A 22,752-nucleotide genomic window follows, 5' to 3' on the forward strand; every position below is an offset into this window, starting at 1 on the left:
CAGACAGCAACAAATGGTTGCTGCCGACCAGAGACACATTTCTACCCTCCTGCTACTGAGCCAAGCTTGAGCAGAGGAAGGTGAAACAATTGGCATCATGTCACAGGTAGGTGTGACCACCTCCCAGACATGATTTAGTGTATTAATGCTTGGTGGGTGCACTTGCCAGGGACATAAAGTCTGCATGAGGGGCACATTTGGTGTCCCTGTTCACGGTCCAGTTCAAACTAGTCCAGGGAGCAGTTGCTCCTGCTCAAGCCCAAAACTAGATGAAGGACATGGGAGTAATCTCCCCCCTGCCTAGACCTTCCCCTGGGAGGGTTCCCTGAATCATCTCAACCCTTTCCCTAGGTTACTTAAGGGCGTACCTGGGTGTAGGTCCCTAGATTCATCGTGGGACAAGATGCAATTCCAATACCACTTCAACTTTGACCGTCCGGACACTCTGGACTTCGCTGGACTTTGCAAGGGCCCGAATTTGTTCCCCTGCTTGTCTGCTGCATTGTCTGTGTCTGTGCTTTATACAGAAACCCTCCAAGGCCTGTGGAGCATCAAATACACTTGAAGGAATCTCCCTTGAAGTGAAGGAGTCACTGTCCAGCATTCACAAGCACCTCAACACTGCTGACAGGTCTGCTGATCCCGACCTCCTGTGTACTCCGAAGGGTTAAACAACACAATTGGTGCTTTTCTATGTCCCTCGAGGCCCGAGCTGTCTTCTCACTGCGTTTGAGCCCAGTATCCCTCGTACAGGCTGCAATAACTGAACCCCTAAGCACTGAGTACTTTTGAAAATGCAAACGCTTATTGGCAACAAGTGCATCGAGCTCCAAGTAGCCTAAACCTCCAGAAACTTCTTCCTTCAAGATCTTCAGCCACATCACATTGTGTACACCCTGGCCTGCTGCTTTGATAAGCAGCCCGAGGTCCTCCTGCGACTTCAGTGCCTCCGGCCTGTGAGTCTTGTGGAGGGTCATCTATGACTTCTTTGGGCTCCCCCGATTACTTGGGGCTTGAACTGACTCTCCTGCTCTTGGTGAGTCTCCTGGACCTTGCTGGTCCCACCTTTGTACTTTCTTAGCTTCCTGCTTTGATTACATCTACCAAGGCTTATTGGTGCTCCCACCTGAAACAGACCCCTCAGCACTTGACATCCTTTGTGGAACAGCTTGTATCCAGCTCCTGGTTATCCTAAGCATCACTTGGTCCCCACAGCTGCAGAGTCAAGGTCATCAACATCATCCGTGAAGCGCCTGACAGCGGAGCGGATTCGTCTTAAATGTCTCCTGGTCACTCCTGAGTGACATAGACTCTGTCTCTGCTTTCAGGTACTCTTCTTCAAGAATCAACATTTGCATTCCCACAGCCAGTATCTCCTCTTCCAGCAGCAGCACTTTTCTGAAGTTCTCCATTCGGTTCAACAGCGGTTTCAGACACCACTTCACACCTATGCACCCGGCTTCCCTGGGATAGGTAATGTGGGTACTAGGGTATCCACGGGTAAGGTGCCTCTCCAACCTTCTGTCTTTTATGGTGTTTCTTCAGGGTCCACTGGGAAAAGTCCTTAATATTTAACAATCCAACCACGACTTTCACGTAGAGTTGTACGGAGCCCACGGTTGTGTTCCCACACTACAAGCGCTCTCCGGGGGGTCCCTATCTACTCACCTTGGGTCGTTTCCTTGGTGTCCCAGCGATTCTATGCCCTCTCGACATTGTCCTTATTCGAGTCGTGGTTCCTATACCACTTTCTTAGTATATGGTTTGGTCCCCATCTGGGGCCAACTGTGCCTTAGTGCTATTTACTGTGATTTATTTGCTAAAGTATTGTGTGCTTTGTGTTTATCTCCATGTAGGAGATACTGTAACATAGAGATAGTGTTATATAATAAATACATATTTTTAATAATACTTTGTGGTTCTTTTTCACTTACATTAGTGGACATCATATACCAGGCCAGCTTCTCACAGAAGGCCTTACTGGTGATTTCAACTCTGAATTATTCAAAGTCAAAGTTTCCTGTACTGCATAGATAGTATGGTGGAGGCCATTGTGTCAGTAGTTTCTTATGTGAATTTGGCATGTACTCCACGAAGAGGGGATTTCGCTGTCCAAATCTAGTCAATCATTTGATATTTCAAAATAGCCTCAATTGTTTTACAATAAAACGGAAATTGAAAACACAGACATCCTTCTTCTTAGCACCTTACCATTTAGCTCAAGAGGATTGAAGCACCAGATGGTTCCCGGTTTACTGTCATCATAGCAGCAGCCTTTTACATTACACTGCTCTTTGGTGATTCCTCCGTAGCCGCAATTGACTCTTGATATTGGTTCAATGGCACATTTGACTGTGGAAAACACGTTTGTTTACATAAAAGATACATCTTGCAATCACAGGTTAGCAAATGAAACTGCAGATTGTCTATCAAAATCCATCAGGTTGAATTTATATTATGCGTAACTCATTTGAAGATATGTTGGCAAATCCAGAGATTACACACATGGTGGTGCATTTTCCTTCTCTGCCAAGACAGAGTTGGAAACTCCAACAAAGATAGAGTTGTCCTGCATCAGTAGTTTTATTTTCACCTAAGGAGATCTAAGCACCATGGACAAAGATACTTCAATGGAAAATCCACTAATGCCCTCCTCTGCCAGTGGATTTTCTGCGCTAGTGGAATTTCCATCTCAATGTGTGGACACTACAGATGCACCCACAAAGTGGGAGTACACTGCCAATGACTGCATGTCTACTCTGCCAAACCTGCTGGGTGAAGTAAATGTTACTAATAAAATGTTCCCACAGTGCATGCACTCTCCGGGGGGTCCCCATCTCTTCACCTTGGGTGGTTCCTTGGGGTCCCAGCGATTCTACTTCCTCTCGACATTGTCCTGACTCAAGTCGTGGTTCTTATACGACTTTCTTAGTATATGGTTTGATCCCCTCTCGGGACCAATGTGGATTAGTGCTATTTACTGTGATTTATTTGCTAAAGTATTGTGTTCTTTGTGTCTATATCGGTGTAGGATATTTTGTAACATACTAGATAGTGTCATATAATAAATACTTAATATTAAAAATATTTTCTGTGGTTCTTTTCCATTTTATCTATCCTATAAGATTGCATTCTGGAAGGAAAAGCTGCTTTATACTCCTTCAAGACTTAGCCTGAAGGCTGCTCTCCTCAGCTACCAATTAGAGAGCTTTAACGGTTGTCTAAGACCTAATGAATCACCATTAGGGTTGTTTGTATGGACTGGTGCACGGTGCCCACTTACATTAGTGGACATCATATACCAGGCCAGTTTCTCACAGAAGGCCATAGAAGTGATAAAAACTCCGAAGTACTCAAAGTCAAACATTCCTGTACCGCATAGAGAGTATGCTGGAGGCCATTGTGTCAGTAGTTTCTTATGTGAATTTGGCATCTATTCCACAAAAAGGGGGATTTCGCTGTACAAATCTAGTCAATCATTTGATATTTCAAAATATCCTCAACTGTTTTACAAGAAACCGGAAATTGAAAACACAGACGTCCTTCTTCTTAGCACCTTACCGTTCGGCTGAAGTGGATTGAAGCACCAGATGGTTCCCGGTTTGCTGTCGTCATAGCAGCAGCCCTTTGCCTTACACTGCTCTTTGGTGATTCCTCCGAAGCCACAATTGACTCTTGATTTTGGTTCAATGGCACATTCGACTGTGGAATACACATTTGTTTACATAAAAAAATACATCTTGCAATCACAGGTTAGCAAATGAAACTGCAGATTGTATATCAAATTCCATCAGGTTGAATTTATATTATACATAACTCTATTGTAGATATGTTGGCAAATCCAGAGATTACACACATGGTGGTGCATTTTCCTTCTCTGCCAAGACAGAGTTGGAAACTTCAACAAAGATCGAGTTGTCCTGCGCCAGTAGTTTTATTTTCACCTAAGCAGATCTAAGCACTATGGACAAAGACACTTCAATGGAAAATCCACAAATGCCCTCCTCTGCCAGTGGATTTTCTGCGCTAGTGGAATTTCCATCTCAAAGTGTGGACACTACAGATGCACCCACAAATTGGGAATACACTGCCAATGACTGCATGTCTACTCTGCCAAACATGCTGGGTGAAGTAAATGTTACTAATCCTTAAGTGAAAGGCGACTCCCTTTGTTCAGCAGACTGCCACAGTAATGACTCTAACAGGGTTAGTGGCAGATCCATCACTCAGATCAGGCAACTGATATTCAACCAGTTTTAGCATCATTTACTCAACAAGGACACCATGGGTGAAGCAGCTGGAGTATTTTACATCGTGGAATATCAGCCATATGCAGCACCCCAAAGTGGCTATGCAGCTAAAAGTCCACGCAGGAAATCAACCATTTCCTGTGAGATTTTATTTACTGTCATCCTCAAAATCAGAAGGTAAGTCTCTTACATTAATGCAACAATATTTTCCTCTAGAAATCTGCTGAAAAGTCCTCCTTACACTGGGCGAATACGTTACAGTTATGTCCTGAGCAAACTAGTGCTGCAATAATTGGTAGAAAAATGAGATGAGCTGTTCTGGGTAATGTGTAGTGGGTCACATATGCGTCAGATTCAGAGACTCTCGTCTCTTTACATTTTAGAATTATTGCTCATTTCCTACAAAGCACTCATTACACTTTATTTTGTTTAATCCTACTGTTCACTAAGACTTTTTCAAAATTCAAATTGTCCTTCTCTTTGTATAGATATTTCTCAAATTGGCTATCTTATGAATATTTATCTGATATGATTTGACAAATTTGTTTTCAGGATTTTCTGTTATATCATTGTGGCATACAATGATTGCTTAGTTAAATGTCATATATGAAAGCATGGACATTTGAAATATTGTCTCGCGCAGCAGCTTCAAAGCCCAATCACAGTTGAAATTTGAGGTGGTAAAGAAAAGTTTAGCGTGAAAACTTTACCTTTCTGAATCTTTGTTGTAAGTTCAGCAAAGGTAGATGTGAACCACTATGATTGTTGTTCTAGTCCAAGATATTTTTAAACTAGCAAGCCGTTTAGGCTTAAAGAGGAGAAATGTATCTATTTCTCCCTGTGACTTCCTTTTGCTTTGTATAATGCATTCCACACCCCATTGAGAAAAAGGAAAATGCCTTTAAGGATTGGTTTGGTGCAGGAAGTTTCCCTTTTTCACGCAGAAAAACATTCCCTACTATAAGGCGGGCACACTTGGCTTCCAATAATGCCTTCATGGGTTCCAGGCATTAGAAATGTAGGCAGCAGAAAAGCACCACATTTCTGTAAATATGGTGCTTTATTGATGTCTCAATAAAACGTAATGCAGCCACTGAGTTGCCTTGCTGCACTGCATGAAATGTTTATAAACCTGGACCTTTGATTCTGTCAGTGAAAAGGACCAGAATTATTACTTGATTTTCAAATGTGTTTCTCCCAGTTTAAAACTCATTTTTATAAAGATTTGGACTCTATAGGGTTTAACTACAAAGTAATGCTGAGTAAGCCATGTAGTACTTCTCTGGTACTCATTTATACATGCACATTTAAATTTGTGCCAAAACACTCAAAACTGGAATAAAAATGAAACATTCACTGTCTATTCGTACACAAAAAGTAAAAATATAATGAACTGAGCCCTATTTCCAATGTCATTGGCAGGCAGTTGGACGATTTAGACCTAAAAACAAACACATGTAAAAGTAGGTAAAACATAACGTTTACTGTTACTTCCCAGACCAATAAACTCTTTTGTGACTCTTGTGATGTGTTTGAGTCACTAACTGATATTGATAACTAACTGATAGGAATCAGCTATGACTAATGGTTATTGAACAAGCAACTGGTTTATGTGCAGAGACTGTAACATCTGTAATGAAGCACGACAACCCACAGTCCCGGGCGAGGTTTGTTAAATGTGTGCAGCAAGCTGATGGGAAATGATTTTTGCCCTTTAGAAATGGATCATCAACAAATGAGTATTCATTTGGACAAAACACAGTAGCTGACATGAATTTTTTTTTTTTTGCTATAGTTAAACAATTTTGTCAATGTGACTTTTTAGGTCCAAAGACTTATTTATGACGCTGCAAATATATTATATCTTAATATTATATCAATTGTGTGAAGTCTGCTGAGCCTGCTGCCATCTGAGTTGCGACTGTGCGTGTGGAGCGACCAGGGAGAGGAGGAACTACCCTACCCTGCATGTCCTGTGGCCCATTTCGCACTGAAAAGTATGCCACTGTCCTGCGGCGCTGGTGAAGTCTGTGGAGCCTGCTGCCATCTAGGGTGCCACGCTGTGTGTGAAGCAACCAAGGAAAGGTAGAACTACACTCTCAAGCATGCACTGCGGCACCTCTCATGCTGAAAATTGTGCCGCTGTCCCGCGGCAACGGACGCATGCTGCCCACGCCAAGGGTGTACCCGTCCACATCTGGCAGATCCCAGAAGAGCCTGGGCTGGGCCACCAAACTTGGCTCTCGGAATAATGCTATGGGTTTTTGATGTAAACTAATTTGCTGAAGCACAAATGCAGCAGGTACTGTAGTCCTTACATTCTTTCATTATTGTTTGGGTCTGCTGTCAAACAATCAAAAGGAATGTTTTACCCATATATCTGGTACTGTTCTCATAAGGTTTGCTCCTTGGTTTATGTGTCGTCTGGTTATCTGATAGAGGTCTCTTTGGAATATGGGCAACTGGAAGGCTAAGGGTAGCCCTAGTGAAGTCCCTCAAAGCAGCCAAAAAGATTGCATCACTCACACCAGCGAACTGTGTGGCTACTGATATACCATACGTTAACACAAGAAGTTCGGAAGTTTACTTAGTGGCTGTGATAATTTATCCAAATCAAGGTGGGGAGTGGCTGGTAGTTTCCTGAAGTAGAAACTCTAGAGGAAATCTACATCTATATCTCCGACCCGTAATCAAAATATTGACCGTAATGTAGAACCTAGAGACATAACTAACAATGAGCTGGTGGTGTACAACTCTCCAACAAGAACAAGTGATTCTGCCAAAACCAATTCTAACTTTTGACTAACTGTGGCTCTTGATATTGCATGTGCTAATGTGTTTGATCCCGCTGCTCCTTTGAGCTCAGAAGTTAAAGACACTGATTGTGGGTGAATTGGTGATAATGTAAATTCTCATACTACTACTAGGGATAAGGCTAAGAAAGTGAATGGGAGCTGTACATCAAATATAGGTAACATGGGTGCTAGGCATGGGTGAGGTGCCTCTCCAACCTTGTATCTTCTACAGTTTTTCTTCAGGGTCCACTGGGAAGGGTCTTTCATTTTTAAAATTCCTATCCTGACTCTATAATTCCTATACTCCTCTCAAAATTGTCCTGACTCGAGTCGTGGTTCTTATACCACTTTCTTAGTATGTGGTTTGGTCACACCCTTGGTCCGACTGTGCATTAATTCTATTTACTGTGATTTCTTTGCAAAAATATTTTGTGCTTTGTGTCTATCTCGATATAGGAGATACTGTAACATACTAGATAGTGTCATATAATAAATGCATATTTAAAAAAATAATTTATGTGGTTCATTTTCATTTAATCTATACTATAAGATTGCATTCTTGTAAAACAACCTGCTGTACACTCCTTCAAAACTTAGCCTGAAGGCTGCTCACCACAGCTACCACTTAGAGAGCTTCTGAGGTTGTCTAAGACCTCTTACATCACCATAAGTGTTGTCTGGACCGGTGCAAGGTGCCCACTTACATTAGTGGACATCATATACCAGGCACGCTTCTTACAGAAGGTCATACAGGTGATGCCAACTCCGAATTATTCAAAGTCAAACTTTACTGTACCACATAGATAGTGTGGTGGAGACCATTGTGTTAGTAGTTTCTTATGTGAATTTGGCATGTGTTCCATAAAGAGGAGAATTTCGGTGTCCAAATCTAGTTAATCATTTGATATTTCAAAATAGCCTCAATTGTTTTGCAATAAAACGGAAATTGAAAACACAGACGTCCTTCTTCTTAGCACCTTACCATTTGGCTGGAGAGGATTGAAGCACCAGATGGTTCCCGGTTTGCTGTCATCATAGCAGCAGCCTTTTACATTGCACTGCTCTTTGGTGATTCCTCCGAAGCCACAATTGACTCTTGATTTTGGTTCAATGGCACATTCGACTGTGGAAAACACATTTGATAACATAAAAAATACATCTTGCAATCACAGGTTAGCAAATGAAACTGCAGATTGTCTATCAAAATCCATCAGGTTGAATTTATATTATGCGTAAATCAATTGTAGATATGTTGGCAAATCCAGAGATTACACACATTGTGGTGCATTTTCCTTCTCTGCCAAGACAGAGAAGGAAACTCCATCAGAGATAGAGTTGTCCTCCATCAGTAGCTGTTTTTTCAACTTAGCAGATATAAGCACTATGGACAAAGACACTTCAATGGAAAATCCACAAATGCCCTCCTCTGCCAGTAGATTTTCTGCGCTAGTGGAATTTCCATCTCAAAGTGTGGACACTACAGATGCACCCACAAAGTGGGAGTACACTGCCAATGACTGCATGTCTACTCTGTCAAACATGCTGGGTGAAGTAAATGTTACTAATCCCTAACATGCTGGGTGAAGTAGATGATACTAATCCATAAGTGAAAGTCCACTCCCTTTGTTCAGCAGACTGCCACAGTAATGTCTCTAACAGAGTTAGTGGCAGATCCATCACTCAGATCAGGCAACTGATATTCAACAAGTTTTAGCATCATTTACTCAACAATGACACCATGGGTGAAGCAGCTGGAGTATTTTACTTCATGGAATATCAGCCATATGCAGAACCCCAAATTAGCTATGCAGCTAAAAGTCCATGAAGGAAATCAACCATTTCCTGTGAGATTTTTTTTACTGTCAACAATATTTTCCTCTAGAAATCTGCTGAAAAGTCCTCCTTACACTGGACAAATACGTTACAGTTATGTCCTGAGCAAACTAGTGCTGCAATAATTGGCAGAAAAATGAGATGAGCTGTTCTGGGTAATGTGTAGTGGGTTACATATGCGTCAGATTCAGAGACTCTCGTCTCTTTACATTTTAGAATGATTGCTCATTTCCTACAAACCACTCATTACACAGGTGTTTTATTTAATCCTACTGTTCACTAAGACTTTTTCAAAATTCAAATTATCATTCTCTTTATATAGATATTTCTCAAATTGGCTATCTTACGAATATTTACCTGACGTCATCTGACAAAGTTGTTTTGGGTATTTTCTGTTATATCATTGGGAAGACAGGGAAGGGTCCTTAATCTTTAAAACTCTACCGCGACTTATGCGTAGAGTTGTACGGAGCCCGCAGTAGTGTTCCCACAGTGCATGCACTCACCGGGGGGTCCCTATCTACTCACCTTTAGTGGTTCCTTGGGGTCCCTTAGATTCTATATCCTCTCGACATTGTCCTGACTCGAGTGGTGGTTCTTATGCGACTTTCTTAGTATATGTTTTGATCCCCTCTGGGGCCCACTGTGCATTAGTGTTATTAACTGTGATTTATTTGATAAAGTATTGTGTGCTTTGTGTCTATCTCGGTTTAGGAACTTTTGTAATGTACTAGATAGTGTCATATAATATATACATATTATTAAAAATACTTTGTGTGGTTCTTTTCCATTTAATCTATCCTATAAGATTGCATTCTGATACAACACACTGCTTTATACTCCTTCAAGACTTAGCCTGAAGGCTGCTCTCCACAGCTACTACTTAGAGAGCTTTAACAGTTGTCTAAGACCCCTTAAATCACCATAAGGGTTGTATGGACTGGTGCACGGTTCCCGCTTACATTAGTGGACATCATATACCAGGCCAGCTTATCACAGAAGGCCATAGAAGTGATACCAACTTCGAGGTATTCAAAGTCAAACTTTCCTGTACTGCATAGAGAGTATGCTGGAGGCCATTGTGTTAGTAGTTTCTTATGTGAATTTGGCACGTGTTCTACAAAGAGGGGTATTTCGCTGTTCAAATCTAGTCAATCATTTAATATTTCAAAATATCCTCAACTGTTTTACAAGAAACCGGAAATTGAAAACACAGACGTCCTTCTTCTTAGCACCTTACCGTTCGGCTGAAGTGGATTGAAGCACCAGATGGTTCCCGGTTTGCTGTCATCATAGCAGCAGCCTTTTACATTGCACTGCTCTTTGGTGATTCCTCCGAAGCCACAATTGACTCTTGATTTTGATTCAATGGCACATTCGACTGTGGAATACACCTTTGTTTACATAAAAAATACATCTTGCAATCACAGGTTAGCAAATTAAACTGCAGATTGTCTATCAAAATCCATCAGGTTGAATTTATATAATGCGTAAATCAATTGTAGATATGTTGGCAAATCCAGAGATTACACACATTGTGGTGCATTTTCCTTCTCTACCAAGACAGAGAAGGAAACTCCATCAAAGATAGAGTTGTCCTGCATCAGTAGCTGTTTTTTCAACTTAGCAGATATAAGCACGATGGACAAAAACACTTCAATGGAAAATCCACAAATGCCCTCCTCTGCCAGTGGATTTTCTGCGCTAGTGGAATTTCCATCTCAAAGTGTGGACACTACAGATGCACCCACAAAGTGGGAGTACACTGCCAATGACTGCATGTCTACTCTGTCAAACATGCTGGGTGAAGTAAATGTTACTAATCCTTAAGTGAAAGGCGACTCCCTTTGTTCAGCAGACTGCCACAGTAATGTCTCTAACAGAGTTAGTGGCAGATCCATCACTCAGATCAGGCAACTGATATTCAACAAGTTTTAGCATCATTTACTCAACAATGACACCATGGGTGAAGCAGCTGGAGTATTTTACGTCATGGAATATCAGCCATATGCAGAACCCCAAATTAGCTATGCAGCTAAAAGTCCATGAAGATAATCAACCATTTCCTGTGAGATTTTTTTTACTGTCATCCTCAAAATGAGAAGGTAAGTCTCTTACATTAATGCAACAATAGTTTCCTCTAGAAATCTGCTGAAAAGTCCTCCTTACACTGGACAAATACGTTACAGTTATGTCCTGAGCAAACTAGTGCTGCAATAATTGGCAGAAAAATGAGATAAGCGGTTCTGGGTAATGTGTAGTGGGTTACATATGCGTCAGATTCAGAGACTCTCGTCTCTTTACATTTTAGAATGATTGCTCATTTCCTACAAAGCACTCATTACACAGGTGTTTTATTTAATCCTACTGTTCACTAAGACTTTTTCAAAATTCAAATAATCATTCTCTTTATATAAATATTTCTCAAATTGGCTATCTTACGAATATTTACCTGACGTCATCTGACAAAGTTGTTTTGGGTATTTTCTGTTATATCATTGGGAAGACAGGGAAGGGTCCTTAATCTTTAAAACTCCACCGCGACTTATGGGTAGAGTTGTACGGAGCCCGCAGTAGTGTTCCCACAGTGCATGCACTCACCGGGGGGTCCCTATCTACTCACCTTTAGTGGTTCCTTGGGGTCCCTTAGATTCTATATCCTCTCGAGATTGTCCTGACTCGAGTGGTGGTTCTTATGCGACTTTCTTAGTATATGTTTTGATCCCCTCTGGGGCCCACTGTGCATTAGTGCTATTAACTGTGATTTATTTGATAAAGTATTGTGTGCTTTGTGTCTATCTCGGTTTAGGAACTTTTGTAATGTACTAGATAGTGTCATATAATATATACATATTATTAAAAATACTTTGTGTGGTTCTTTTCCATTTAATCTATCCTTATAAGATTGCATTCTGATACAACACACTGCTTTATACTCCTTCAAGACTTAGCCTGAAGGCTGCTCTCCACAGCTACTACTTAGAGAGCTTTAACAGTTGTCTAAGACCTCTTAAATCACCATAAGGGTTGTATGGACTGGTACACGGTGCCCGCTTACATTAGTGGACATCATATACCAGGCCAGCTTATCACAGAAGGCCATAGAAGTGATACCAACTTCGAAGTATTCAAAGTCAAACTTTCCTGTACTGCATAGAGAGTATGCTGGAGGCCATTGTGTCAGTAGTTTCTTATGTGAATTTGGCATGTGTTCTACAAAGAGGGGTATTTTGCTGTTCAAATCTAGTCAATCATTTAATATTTCAAAATATCCTCAACTGTTTTACAAGAAACCGGAAATTGAAAACACAGACGTCCTTCTTCTTAGCACCTTACCGTTCAGCTGAAGTGGATTGAAGCACCAGATGGTTCCCGGTTTGCTGTCATCATAGCAGCAGCCTTTTACATTGCACTGCTCTTTGGTGATTCCTCCGAAGCCACAATTGACTCTTGATTTTGGTTCAATGGCACATTCGACTGTGGAATACACATTTGTTTACATAAAAAATACATCTTGCAATCACAGGTTAGCAAATTAAACTGCAGATTGTCTATCAATATCCATCAGGTTGAATTTATATAATGCGTAAATCAATTGTAGATATGTTGGCAAATCCAGAGATTACACACATTGTGGTGCATTTTCCTTCTCTGCCAAGACAGAGAAGGAAACTCCATCAAAGATAGAGTTGTCCTGCATCAGTAGCTGTTTTTTCAACTTAGCAGATATAAGCAGTATGGACAAAGACACTTCAATGGAAAATCCACAAATGCCCTCCTCTGCCAGTAGATTTTCTGCGCTAGTGGAATTTCCATCTCAAAGTGTGGACACTACAGATGCACCCACAAAGTGGGAGTACACTGCCAATGACTGCATGTCTACTCTGTCAAACATGCTGGGTGAAGTAAATGTTACTAATCCTTAAGTGAAAGGCGACTCCCTTTGTTCAGCAGACTGCCACAGTAATGTCTCTAACAGAGTTAGTGGCAGATCCATCACTCAGATCAGGCAACTGATATTCAACAAGTTTTAGCATCATTTACTCAACAATGACACCATGGGTGAAGCAGCTGGAGTATTTTACGTCATGGAATATCAGCCATATGCAGAACCCCAAATTAGCTATGCAGCTAAAAGTCCATGAAGATAATCAACCATTTCCTGTGAGATTTTTTTTACTGTCATCCTCAAAATGAGAAGGTAAGTCTCTTACATTAATGCAACAATAGTTTCCTCTAGAAATCTGCTGAAAAGTCCTCCTTACACTGGACAAATACGTTACAGTTATGTCCTGAGCAAACTAGTGCTGCAATAATTGGCAGAAAAATGAGATAAGCGGTTCTGGGTAATGTGTAGTGGGTTACATATGCGTCAGATTCAGAGACTCTCGTCTCTTTACATTTTAGAATGATTGCTCATTTCCTACAAAGCACTCATTACACAGGTGTTTTATTTAATCCTACTGTTCACTAAGACTTTTTCAAAATTCAAATTATCATTCTCTTTATATAGATATTTCTCAAATTGGCCATCTTACGAATATTTACCTGACGTCATCTGACAAAGTTGTTTTGGGTATTTTCTGTTATATCATTGGGAAGACAGGGAAGGGTCCTTAATTTTTAAAACTCCACCGCGACTTATACGTAGAGTTGTACGGAGCCCGCAGTAGTGTTCCCACAGTGCATGCACTCTCCGGGGGGGGTCCCTATCTACTCACCTTTGGTGGTTCCTTGGGGTCCCATCGATTCTATATCCTCTCGACATTGTTCTGACTCGAGTGGTGGTTCTTATACGACTTTCTTAGTATATGTTTTGATCCCCTCTGGGGCCCACTGTGCATTAGTGCTATTAACTGTGATTTCTTTGCTAAAGTATTGTGTGCTTTGTGTCTATCTCGGTTTAGGAACTTTTGTAATGTACTAGATAGTGTCATATAATATATACATATTATTAAAAATACTTTGTGTGGTTCTTTTCCATTTAATCTATCCTATAAGATTGCATTCTGATACAACACACTGCTTTATACTCCTTCAAGACTTAGCCTGAAGGCTGCTCTCCACAGCTACTACTTAGAGAGCTTTAACAGTTGTCTAAGACCTCTTAAATCACCAAAAGGGTTGTATGGACTGGTGCACGGTGCCCGCTTACATTAGTGGACATCATATACCAGGCCAGCTTATCACAGAAGGCCATAGAAGTGATACCAACTTCGAAGTATTCAAAGTCAAACTTTCCTGTACTGCATAGAGAGTATGCTGGAGGCCATTGTGTCAGTAGTTTCTTATGTGAATTTTGTATGTGTTCTACAAAGAGGGGTATTTCGCTGTTCAAATCTAGTCAATCATTTAATATTTCAAACTATCCTCAACTGTTTTACAAGAAACCGGAAATTGAAAACACAGACGTCCTTCTTCTTAGCACCTTACCGTTCGGCTGAAGTCGATTGAAGCACCAGATGGTTCCCGGTTTACTGTCATCATAGCAGCAGCCTTTTACATTGCACTGCTCTTTGGTGATTCCTCCGTAGCCACAGTTGACTCTTGATTTTGGTTCAATGGCACATTCGACTGTGGAATACACATTTGTTTACATAAAAAATACATCTTGCAATCACAGGTTAGCAAATGAAACTGCAGATTGTCTATCAAAATCCATCAGGTTGAATTTATATTATACATAACTCTACTGTAGATCTGTGAGCAAAATCCAGAGATTACACACATTGTGGTGCATTTTCCTTCTCTGCCAAGACAGAGTTGGAAACTCCATCAAAGATAGAGTTGTCCTGCATCAGTAGCTGTTTTTTCACCCAGGCAGATCTAAGCAGTATGGACAAAGACACTTCAATGGAAAATCCACAAATGCCCTCCTCTGCCAGTGGATTTTCTGCGCTAGTGGAGGTTGCATCTCAAAGTGTGGACACTACAGATGCACCCACAAAGTGGGAGTATACTGCCAATGACTGCATGTCTACTCTGCCTAACATGATGGGTGAAGTAAATGTTACTAATCCTTAAGTGAAAGGCGACTCCCTTTGCTCAGCAGACTGCAACGGGAATGTCTCTAACAGAGTTAGTGGCAGATCCATCACTCAGATCAGGCAACTGATATACAACCAGTTTTAGCATCATTTACTCAACAATGACACCATGGGTGAAGCGGCTGGAGTATTTTATGTGGGGGAATATCAGCCATATGCAGCACCCCAAAGTGACTATGCAGCTAGAAGTCCACACAGGAAATCAACCATTTCCTGTCCGATGTTATTTCCTGTCCTCCTCCAAATGAGAACGTAAGTCTATTACATAAGTATAATAATAGTTTCCTTCAGAAATCTGCTGAAAAGTACTCTTTAAATTAGATAAATACTTTACAGTTCTGTCCTGAGCAAACTAGTGTTGAAATAATTGGTAGAAAAATGAGATGAGCTGTTCTGGGTGATGTGTAGTGGGTTACATATGCGTCAGATTCAGAGACTCTCATCACTGTACATTTTAGAATTATTGCTCATATCCTACAAAGCACTCATTGCAAAGCTGCTTTATTTAGTTCTACTTTTCACTAAGGTTTTTCCAAATTCAAATTATCCTTCTCTTTGTATAGATATTTCTCAAATTGGCTATCTTATGAATATTTATCTGATTTGATTTTACAAATTTGTTTTCAGGATTTTCTGTTATATCATTGTGGCATACAATGATTGCTTAGTTAAATGTCATATATGAAAGCATGGACATTTGAAATACTGTCTCACACAGCAGCTTCAAAGCCCAATCACAGTTGAAATTTGACGTGGTAAAGAAAAGTTTAGCGTGAAAACTTTACCTTTCTGAATCTTTGTTGTAAGTTCAGCAAAGGTAGATGTGAATCACTATGATTGTTGTTCTAGTCCAAGATATTTTTAAACTAGCAACCCGTTTAGGCTTAAAGAGGAGAAATGTATCTATTTCTCCCTGTGACTTCCTTTTGCTTTGTATAATGCATTCCACACCCCATTGAGAAAAAGGAAAATGCCTTTAAGGATTGGTTTGGTGCAGGAAGTTTCCCTTTTTCAGGCAGAAAAACATTCCCTACTATAAGGCAGGCACACTTGGCTTCCAATAATGCCTTCATGGGTTCCAGGCATTAGAAAAAGTAGGCAGCAGAAAAGCACCACGTTTCTGTAAATATGGTGCTTTATTGATGTCTCAATAAAACGTAATGCAGCCACTGAGTTGCCTTGCTGCACTGCATGAAATGTTTATAAACCTGGACCTTTGATTCTGTCAGTGAAAAGGACCAGAATTATTACTTGATTTTCAAATGTGTTTCTCCCAGTTTAAAACTCATTTTTATAAAGATTTGGACTCTATAGTGTTTAACTACAAAGTAATGCTGAGTAAGCCATGTAGTACTTCTCTGGTACTCATTTATACATGCACATTTAAATTTGTGCCAAAACACTCAAAACTGGAATAAAAATGAAACATTCACTGTCTATTCGTACACAAAAAGTAAAAATATAATGAACTGAGCCCTATTTCCAATATCATTGGCAGGCAGTTGGACGATTTAGACCTAAAAACAAACACATGTAAAAGTAGGTAAAACATAACGTTTAATGTTACTTCCCATACCAATAAACTCTTTTGTGACTCTTGTGATGTGTTTGAGTCACTAACTGATATTGATAACTAACTGATAGGAATCAGCTATGACTAATGGTTATTGAACAAGCAACTGGTTTATGTGCAGAGACTGTAACATCTGTAATGAAGCACGACAACCCACAGTCCCGGGCGAGGTTTGTTAAATGTGTGCAGCAAGCTGATGGGAAATGATTTTTGCCCTTTAGAAATGGATCATCAACAAATGAGTATTCATTTGGACAAAACACAGTAGCTGACATGAATTTTTTTTTTTTTGCTATAGTTAAACAATTTTGTCAATGTGACTTTTTAGGTCCAAAGACTTATTTATGACGCTGCAAATATATTATATCTTAATATTATATCAATTGTGTGAAGTCTGCTGAGCCTGCTGCCATCTGAGTTGCGACTGTACGTGTGGAGCGACCAGGGAGAGGAGGAACTACCCTACCCTGCCTGTCCTGTGGCCCATTTCGCACTGAAAAGTATGCCACTGTCCTGCGGCGCTGGTGAAGTCTGTGGAGCCTGCGGCCATCTAGGGTGCCACGCTGTGTGTGAAGCAACCAAGGAAAGGTAGAACTACACTCTCAAGCATGCACTGCGGCACCTCTCATGCTGTAAATTGTGCCGCTGTCCCGCGGCAACGGACGCATGCTGCCCACGCCAAGGGTGTACCCGTCCACATCTGGCAGATCCCAGAAGAGCCTGGGCTGGGCCACCAAACTTGGCTCTCGGAATAATGCTATGGGTTTTTGATGTAAACTAATTTGCTGAAGCACAAATGCAGCAGGTACTGTAGTCCTTACATTCTTTCATTATTGTTTGGGTCTGCTGTCATACAATCAAAAGGAATGTTTTACCCATATATCTGGTACTGTTCTCATAAGGTTTGCTCCTTGGTTTATGTGTCGTCTGGTTATCTGATAGAGGTCTCTTTGGAATATGGGCAACTGGAAGGCTAAGGGTAGCCCTAGTGAAGTCCCTCAAAGCAGCCAAAAAGATTGCATCACTCACACCAGCGAACTGTGTGGCTACTGATATACCAAACGGTAACACAAGAAGTTCGGAAGTTTACTTAGTGGCTGTGATAATTTATCCAAATCAAGGTGGGGAGTGGCTGGTAGTTTCCTGAAGTAGAAACTCTAGAGGAAATCTACATCTATATCTCCGACCCGTAATCAAAATATTGACCGTAATGTAGAACCTAGAGACATAACTAACAATGAGCTGGTGGTGTACAACTCTCCAACAAGAACAAGTGATTCTGCCAAAACCAATTCTAACTTTTGACTAACTGTGGCTCTTGATAGTCCATGTGCTAATGTGTTTGATCCCGCTGCTCCTTTGAGCTCAGAAGTTAAAGACACTGATTGTGGGTGAATTGGTGATAATGTAAATTCTCATACTACTACTAGGGATAAGGCTAAGAAAGTGAATGGGAGCTGTACATCAAATATAGGTAACATGGGTGCTATGGTAGGCATGGGTGAGGTGCCTCTCCAACCTTGTATCTTCTACAGTTTTTCTTCAGGGTCCACTGGGAAGGGTCTTTCATTTTTAAAATTCCTATCCTGACTCTATAATTCCTATACTCCTCTCAAAATTGTCCTGACTCGAGTCGTGGTTCTTATACCACTTTCTTAGTATGTGGTTTGGTCACACCCTTGGTCCGACTGTGCATTAATTCTATTTACTGTGATTTCTTTGCAAAAATATTTTGTGCTTTGTGTCTATCTCGATATAGGAGATACTGTAACATACTAGATAGTGTCATATAATAAATGCATATTTAAAAAAATAATTTATGTGGTTCATTTTCATTTAATCTATACTATAAGATTGCATTCTTGTAAAACAACCTGCTGTACACTCCTTCAAAACTTAGCCTGAAGGCTGCTCACCACAGCTACCACTTAGAGAGCTTCTGAGGTTGTCTAAGACCTCTTACATCACCATAAGTGTTGTCTGGACCGGTGCAAGGTGCCCACTTACATTAGTGGACATCATATACCAGGCACGCTTCTTACAGAAGGTCATACAGGTGATGACAACTCCGAATTATTCAAAGTCAAACTTTACTGTACCACATAGATAGTGTGGTGGAGACCATTGTGTTAGTAGTTTCTTATGTGAATTTGGCATGTGTTCCATAAAGAGGAGAATTTCGGTGTCCAAATCTAGTTAATCATTTGATATTTCAAAATAGCCTCAATTGTTTTGCAATAAAACGGAAATTGAAAACACAGACGTCCTTCTTCTTAGCACCTTACCATTTGGCTGGAGAGGATTGAAGCACCAGATGGTTCCCGGTTTGCTGTCATCATAGCAGCAGCCTTTTACATTGCACTGCTCTTTGGTGATTCCTCCGAAGCCACAATTGACTCTTGATTTTGGTTCAATGGCACATTCGACTGTGGAAAACACATTTGATAACATAAAAAATACATCTTGCAATCACAGGTTAGCAAATGAAACTGCAGATTGTCTATCAAAATCCATCAGGTTGAATTTATATTATGCGTAAATCAATTGTAGATATGTTGGCAAATCCAGAGATTACACACATTGTGGTGCATTTTCCTTCTCTGCCAAGACAGAGAAGGAAACTCCATCAGAGATAGAGTTGTCCTCCATCAGTAGCTGTTTTTTCAACTTAGCAGATATAAGCACTATGGACAAAGACACTTCAATGGAAAATCCACAAATGCCCTCCTCTGCCAGTAGATTTTCTGCGCTAGTGGAATTTCCATCTCAAAGTGTGGACACTACAGATGCACCCACAAAGTGGGAGTACACTGCCAATGACTGCATGCCTACTCTGTCAAACATGCTGGGTGAAGTAAATGTTACTAATCCCTAACATGCTGGGTGAAGTAGATGATACTAATCCATAAGTGAAAGTCCACTCCCTTTGTTCAGCAGACTGCCACAGTAATGTCTCTAACAGAGTTAGTGGCAGATCCATCACTCAGATCAGGCAACTGATATTCAACAAGTTTTAGCATCATTTACTCAACAATGACACCATGGGTGAAGCAGATGGAGTATTTTACGTCATGGAATATCAGCCATATGCAGAACCCCAAATTAGCTATGCAGCTAAAAGTCCATGAAGGAAATCAACCATTTCCTGTGAGATTTTTTTTACTGTCAACAATATTTTCCTCTAGAAATCTGCTGAAAAGTCCTCCTTACACTGGACAAATACGTTACAGTTATGTCCTGAGCAAACTAGTGCTGCAATAATTGGCAGAAAAATGAGATGAGCTGTTCTGGGTAATGTGTAGTGGGTTACATATGCGTCAGATTCAGAGACTCTCGTCTCTTTACATTTTAGAATGATTGCTCATTTCCTACAAAGCACTCATTACACAGGTGTTTTATTTAATCCTACTGTTCACTAAGACTTTTTCAAAATTCAAATTATCATTCTCTTTATATAGATATTTCTCAAATTGGCTATCTTACGAATATTTACCGGACGTCATCTGACAAAGTTGTTTTGGGTATTTTCTGTTATATCATTGGGAAGACAGGGAAGGGTCCTTAATCTTTAAAACTCTACCGCGACTTATGCGTAGAGTTGTACGGAGCCCGCAGTAGTGTTCCCACAGTGCATGCACTCACCGGGGGGTCCCTATCTACTCACCTTTAGTGGTTCCTTGGGGTCCCTTAGATTCTATATCCTCTCGACATTGTCCTGACTCGAGTGGTGGTTCTTATGCGACTTTCTTAGTATATGTTTTGATCCCCTCTGGGGCCCACTGTGCATTAGTGCTATTAACTGTGATTTATTTGATAAAGTATTGTGTGCTTTGTGTCTATCTCGGTTTAGGAACTTTTGTAATGTACTAGATAGTGTCATATAATATATACATATTATTAAAAATACTTTGTGTGGTTCTTTTCCATTTAATCTATCCTATAAGATTGCATTCTGATACAACACACTGCTTTATACTCCTTCAAGACTTAGACTGAAGGCTGCTCTCCACAGCTACTACTTAGAGAGCTTTAACAGTTGTCTAAGACCCCTTAAATCACCATAAGGGTTGTATGGACTGGTGCACGGTGCCCGCTTACATTAGTGGACATCATATACCAGGCCAGCTTATCACAGAAGGCCATAGAAGTGATACCAACTTCGAGGTATTCAAAGTCAAACTTTCCTGTACTGCATAGAGAGTATGCTGGAGGCCATTGTGTTAGTAGTTTCTTATGTGAATTTGGCACGTGTTCTACAAAGAGGGGTATTTCGCTGTTCAAATCTAGTCAATCATTTAATATTTCAAAATATCCTCAACTGTTTTACAAGAAACCGGAAATTGAAAACACAGATGTCCTTCTTCTTAGCACCTTACCGTTCGGCTGAAGTGGATTGAAGCACCAGATGGTTCCCGGTTTGCTGTCATCATAGCAGCAGCCTTTTACATTGCACTGCTCTTTGGTGATTCCTCCGAAGCCACAATTGACTCTTGATTTTGATTCAATGGCACATTCGACTGTGGAATACACCTTTGTTTACATAAAAAATACATCTTGCAATCACAGGTTAGCAAATTAAACTGCAGATTGTCTATCAAAATCCATCAGGTTGAATTTATATAATGCGTAAATCAATTGTAGATATGTTGGCAAATCCAGAGATTACACACATTGTGGTGCATTTTCCTTCTCTGCCAAGACAGAGAAGGAAACTCCATCAAAGATAGAGTTGTCCTGCATCAGTAGCTGTTTTTTCAACTTAGCAGATATAAGCACTATGGACAAAAACACTTCAATGGAAAATCCACAAATGCCCTCCTCTGCCAGTGGATTTTCTGCGCTAGTGGAATTTCCATCTCAAAGTGTGGACACTACAGATGCACCCACAAAGTGGGAGTACACTGCCAATGACTGCATGTCTACTCTGTCAAGCATGCTGGGTGAAGTAAATGTTACTAATCCTTAAGTGAAAGGCGACTCCCTTTGTTCAGCAGACTGCCACAGTAATGTCTCTAACAGAGTTAGTGGCAGATCCATCACTCAGATCAGGCAACTGATATTCAACAAGTTTTAGCATCATTTACTCAACAATGACACCATGGGTGAAGCAGCTGGAGTATTTTACGTCATGGAATATCAGCCATATGCAGAATCCCAAATTAGCTATGCAGCTAAAAGTCCATGAAGGAAATCAACCATTTCCTGTGAGATTTTTTTTACTGTCATCCTCAAAATGAGAAGGTAAGTCTCTTACATTAATGCAACAATATTTTCCTCTAGAAATCTGCTGAAAAGTCCTCCTTACACTGGACAAATACGTTACAGTTATGTCCTGAGCAAACTAGTGCTGCAATAATTGGCAGAAAAATGAGATGAGCTGTTCTGGGTAATGTGTAGTGGGTTACATATGCGTCAGATTCAGAGACTCTTGTCTCTTTACATTTTAGAATGATTGCTCATTTCCTACAAAGCACTCATTACACAGGTGTTTTATTTAATCCTACTGTTCACTAAGACTTTTTCAAAATTCAAATTATCATTCTCTTTATATAGATATTTCTCAAATTTGCCATCTTACGAATATTTACCTGACGTCATCTGACAAAGTTGTTTTGGGTATTTTCTGTTATATCATTGGGAAGACAGGGAAGGGTCCTTAATCTTTAAAACTCCACCACGACTTATGCGTAGAGTTGTACGGAGCCCGCAGTAGTGTTCCCACAGTGCATGCACTCTCCGGGGGGGTCCCTATCTACTCACCTTTGGTGGTTCCTTGGGGTCCCATCGATTCTATAACCTCTCGACATTGTTCTGACTCGAGTGGTGGTTCTTATACAACTTTCTTAGTATATGTTTTGATCCCCTATGGGGCCCACTGTGCATTAATGCTATTAACTGTGATTTCTTTGCTAAAGTATTGTGTGCTTTGTGTCTATCTCGGTTTAGGAACTTTTGTAATGTACTAGATAGTGTCATATAATATATACATATTATTAAAAATACTTTGTGTGGTTCTTTTCCATTTAATCTATCCTATAAGATTGCATTCTGATAAAACACACTGCTTTATACTCCTTCAAGACTTAGCCTGAAGGCTGCTCTCCACAGTTACTACTTAGAGAGCTTTAACAGTTGTCTAAGACCCCTTAAATCACCATAAGGGTTGTATGGACTGGTGCACGGTGCCCGCTTACATTAGTGGACATCATATACCAGGCCAGCTCATCACAGAAGGCCATAGAAGTGATACCAAC

At 40.5% G+C, this 22,752-nt stretch overlaps 1 protein-coding gene across 1 annotated transcript in view; it reads right to left on the minus strand.

Moving 5' to 3' along the window:
* The window catches only part of LOC146829992 (uncharacterized), an 82,597-nt gene that overhangs the window by 36,067 nt on the left and 23,778 nt on the right, over positions 1-22,752 (minus strand). The window contains exons 6-13 of the mRNA XM_085603677.1: positions 20,875-21,015; positions 18,784-18,924; positions 14,312-14,452; positions 12,215-12,355; positions 10,119-10,259; positions 8,028-8,168; positions 3,562-3,702; positions 2,212-2,352 (exon numbers count right to left, since the gene is read on the minus strand). Coding sequence (XP_085459803.1) covers positions 2,212-2,352; positions 3,562-3,702; positions 8,028-8,168; positions 10,119-10,259; positions 12,215-12,355; positions 14,312-14,452; positions 18,784-18,924; positions 20,875-21,015 — 1,128 coding nt within the window. The remainder of the gene's footprint in view (positions 1-2,211; positions 2,353-3,561; positions 3,703-8,027; positions 8,169-10,118; positions 10,260-12,214; positions 12,356-14,311; positions 14,453-18,783; positions 18,925-20,874; positions 21,016-22,752) is intronic.

Source organism: Triturus cristatus, chromosome 5_1 (genome assembly GCF_964204655.1).
Source record: "Triturus cristatus chromosome 5_1, aTriCri1.1, whole genome shotgun sequence".
Classification (NCBI taxonomy): Eukaryota; Metazoa; Chordata; class Amphibia; order Caudata; family Salamandridae; genus Triturus; species Triturus cristatus.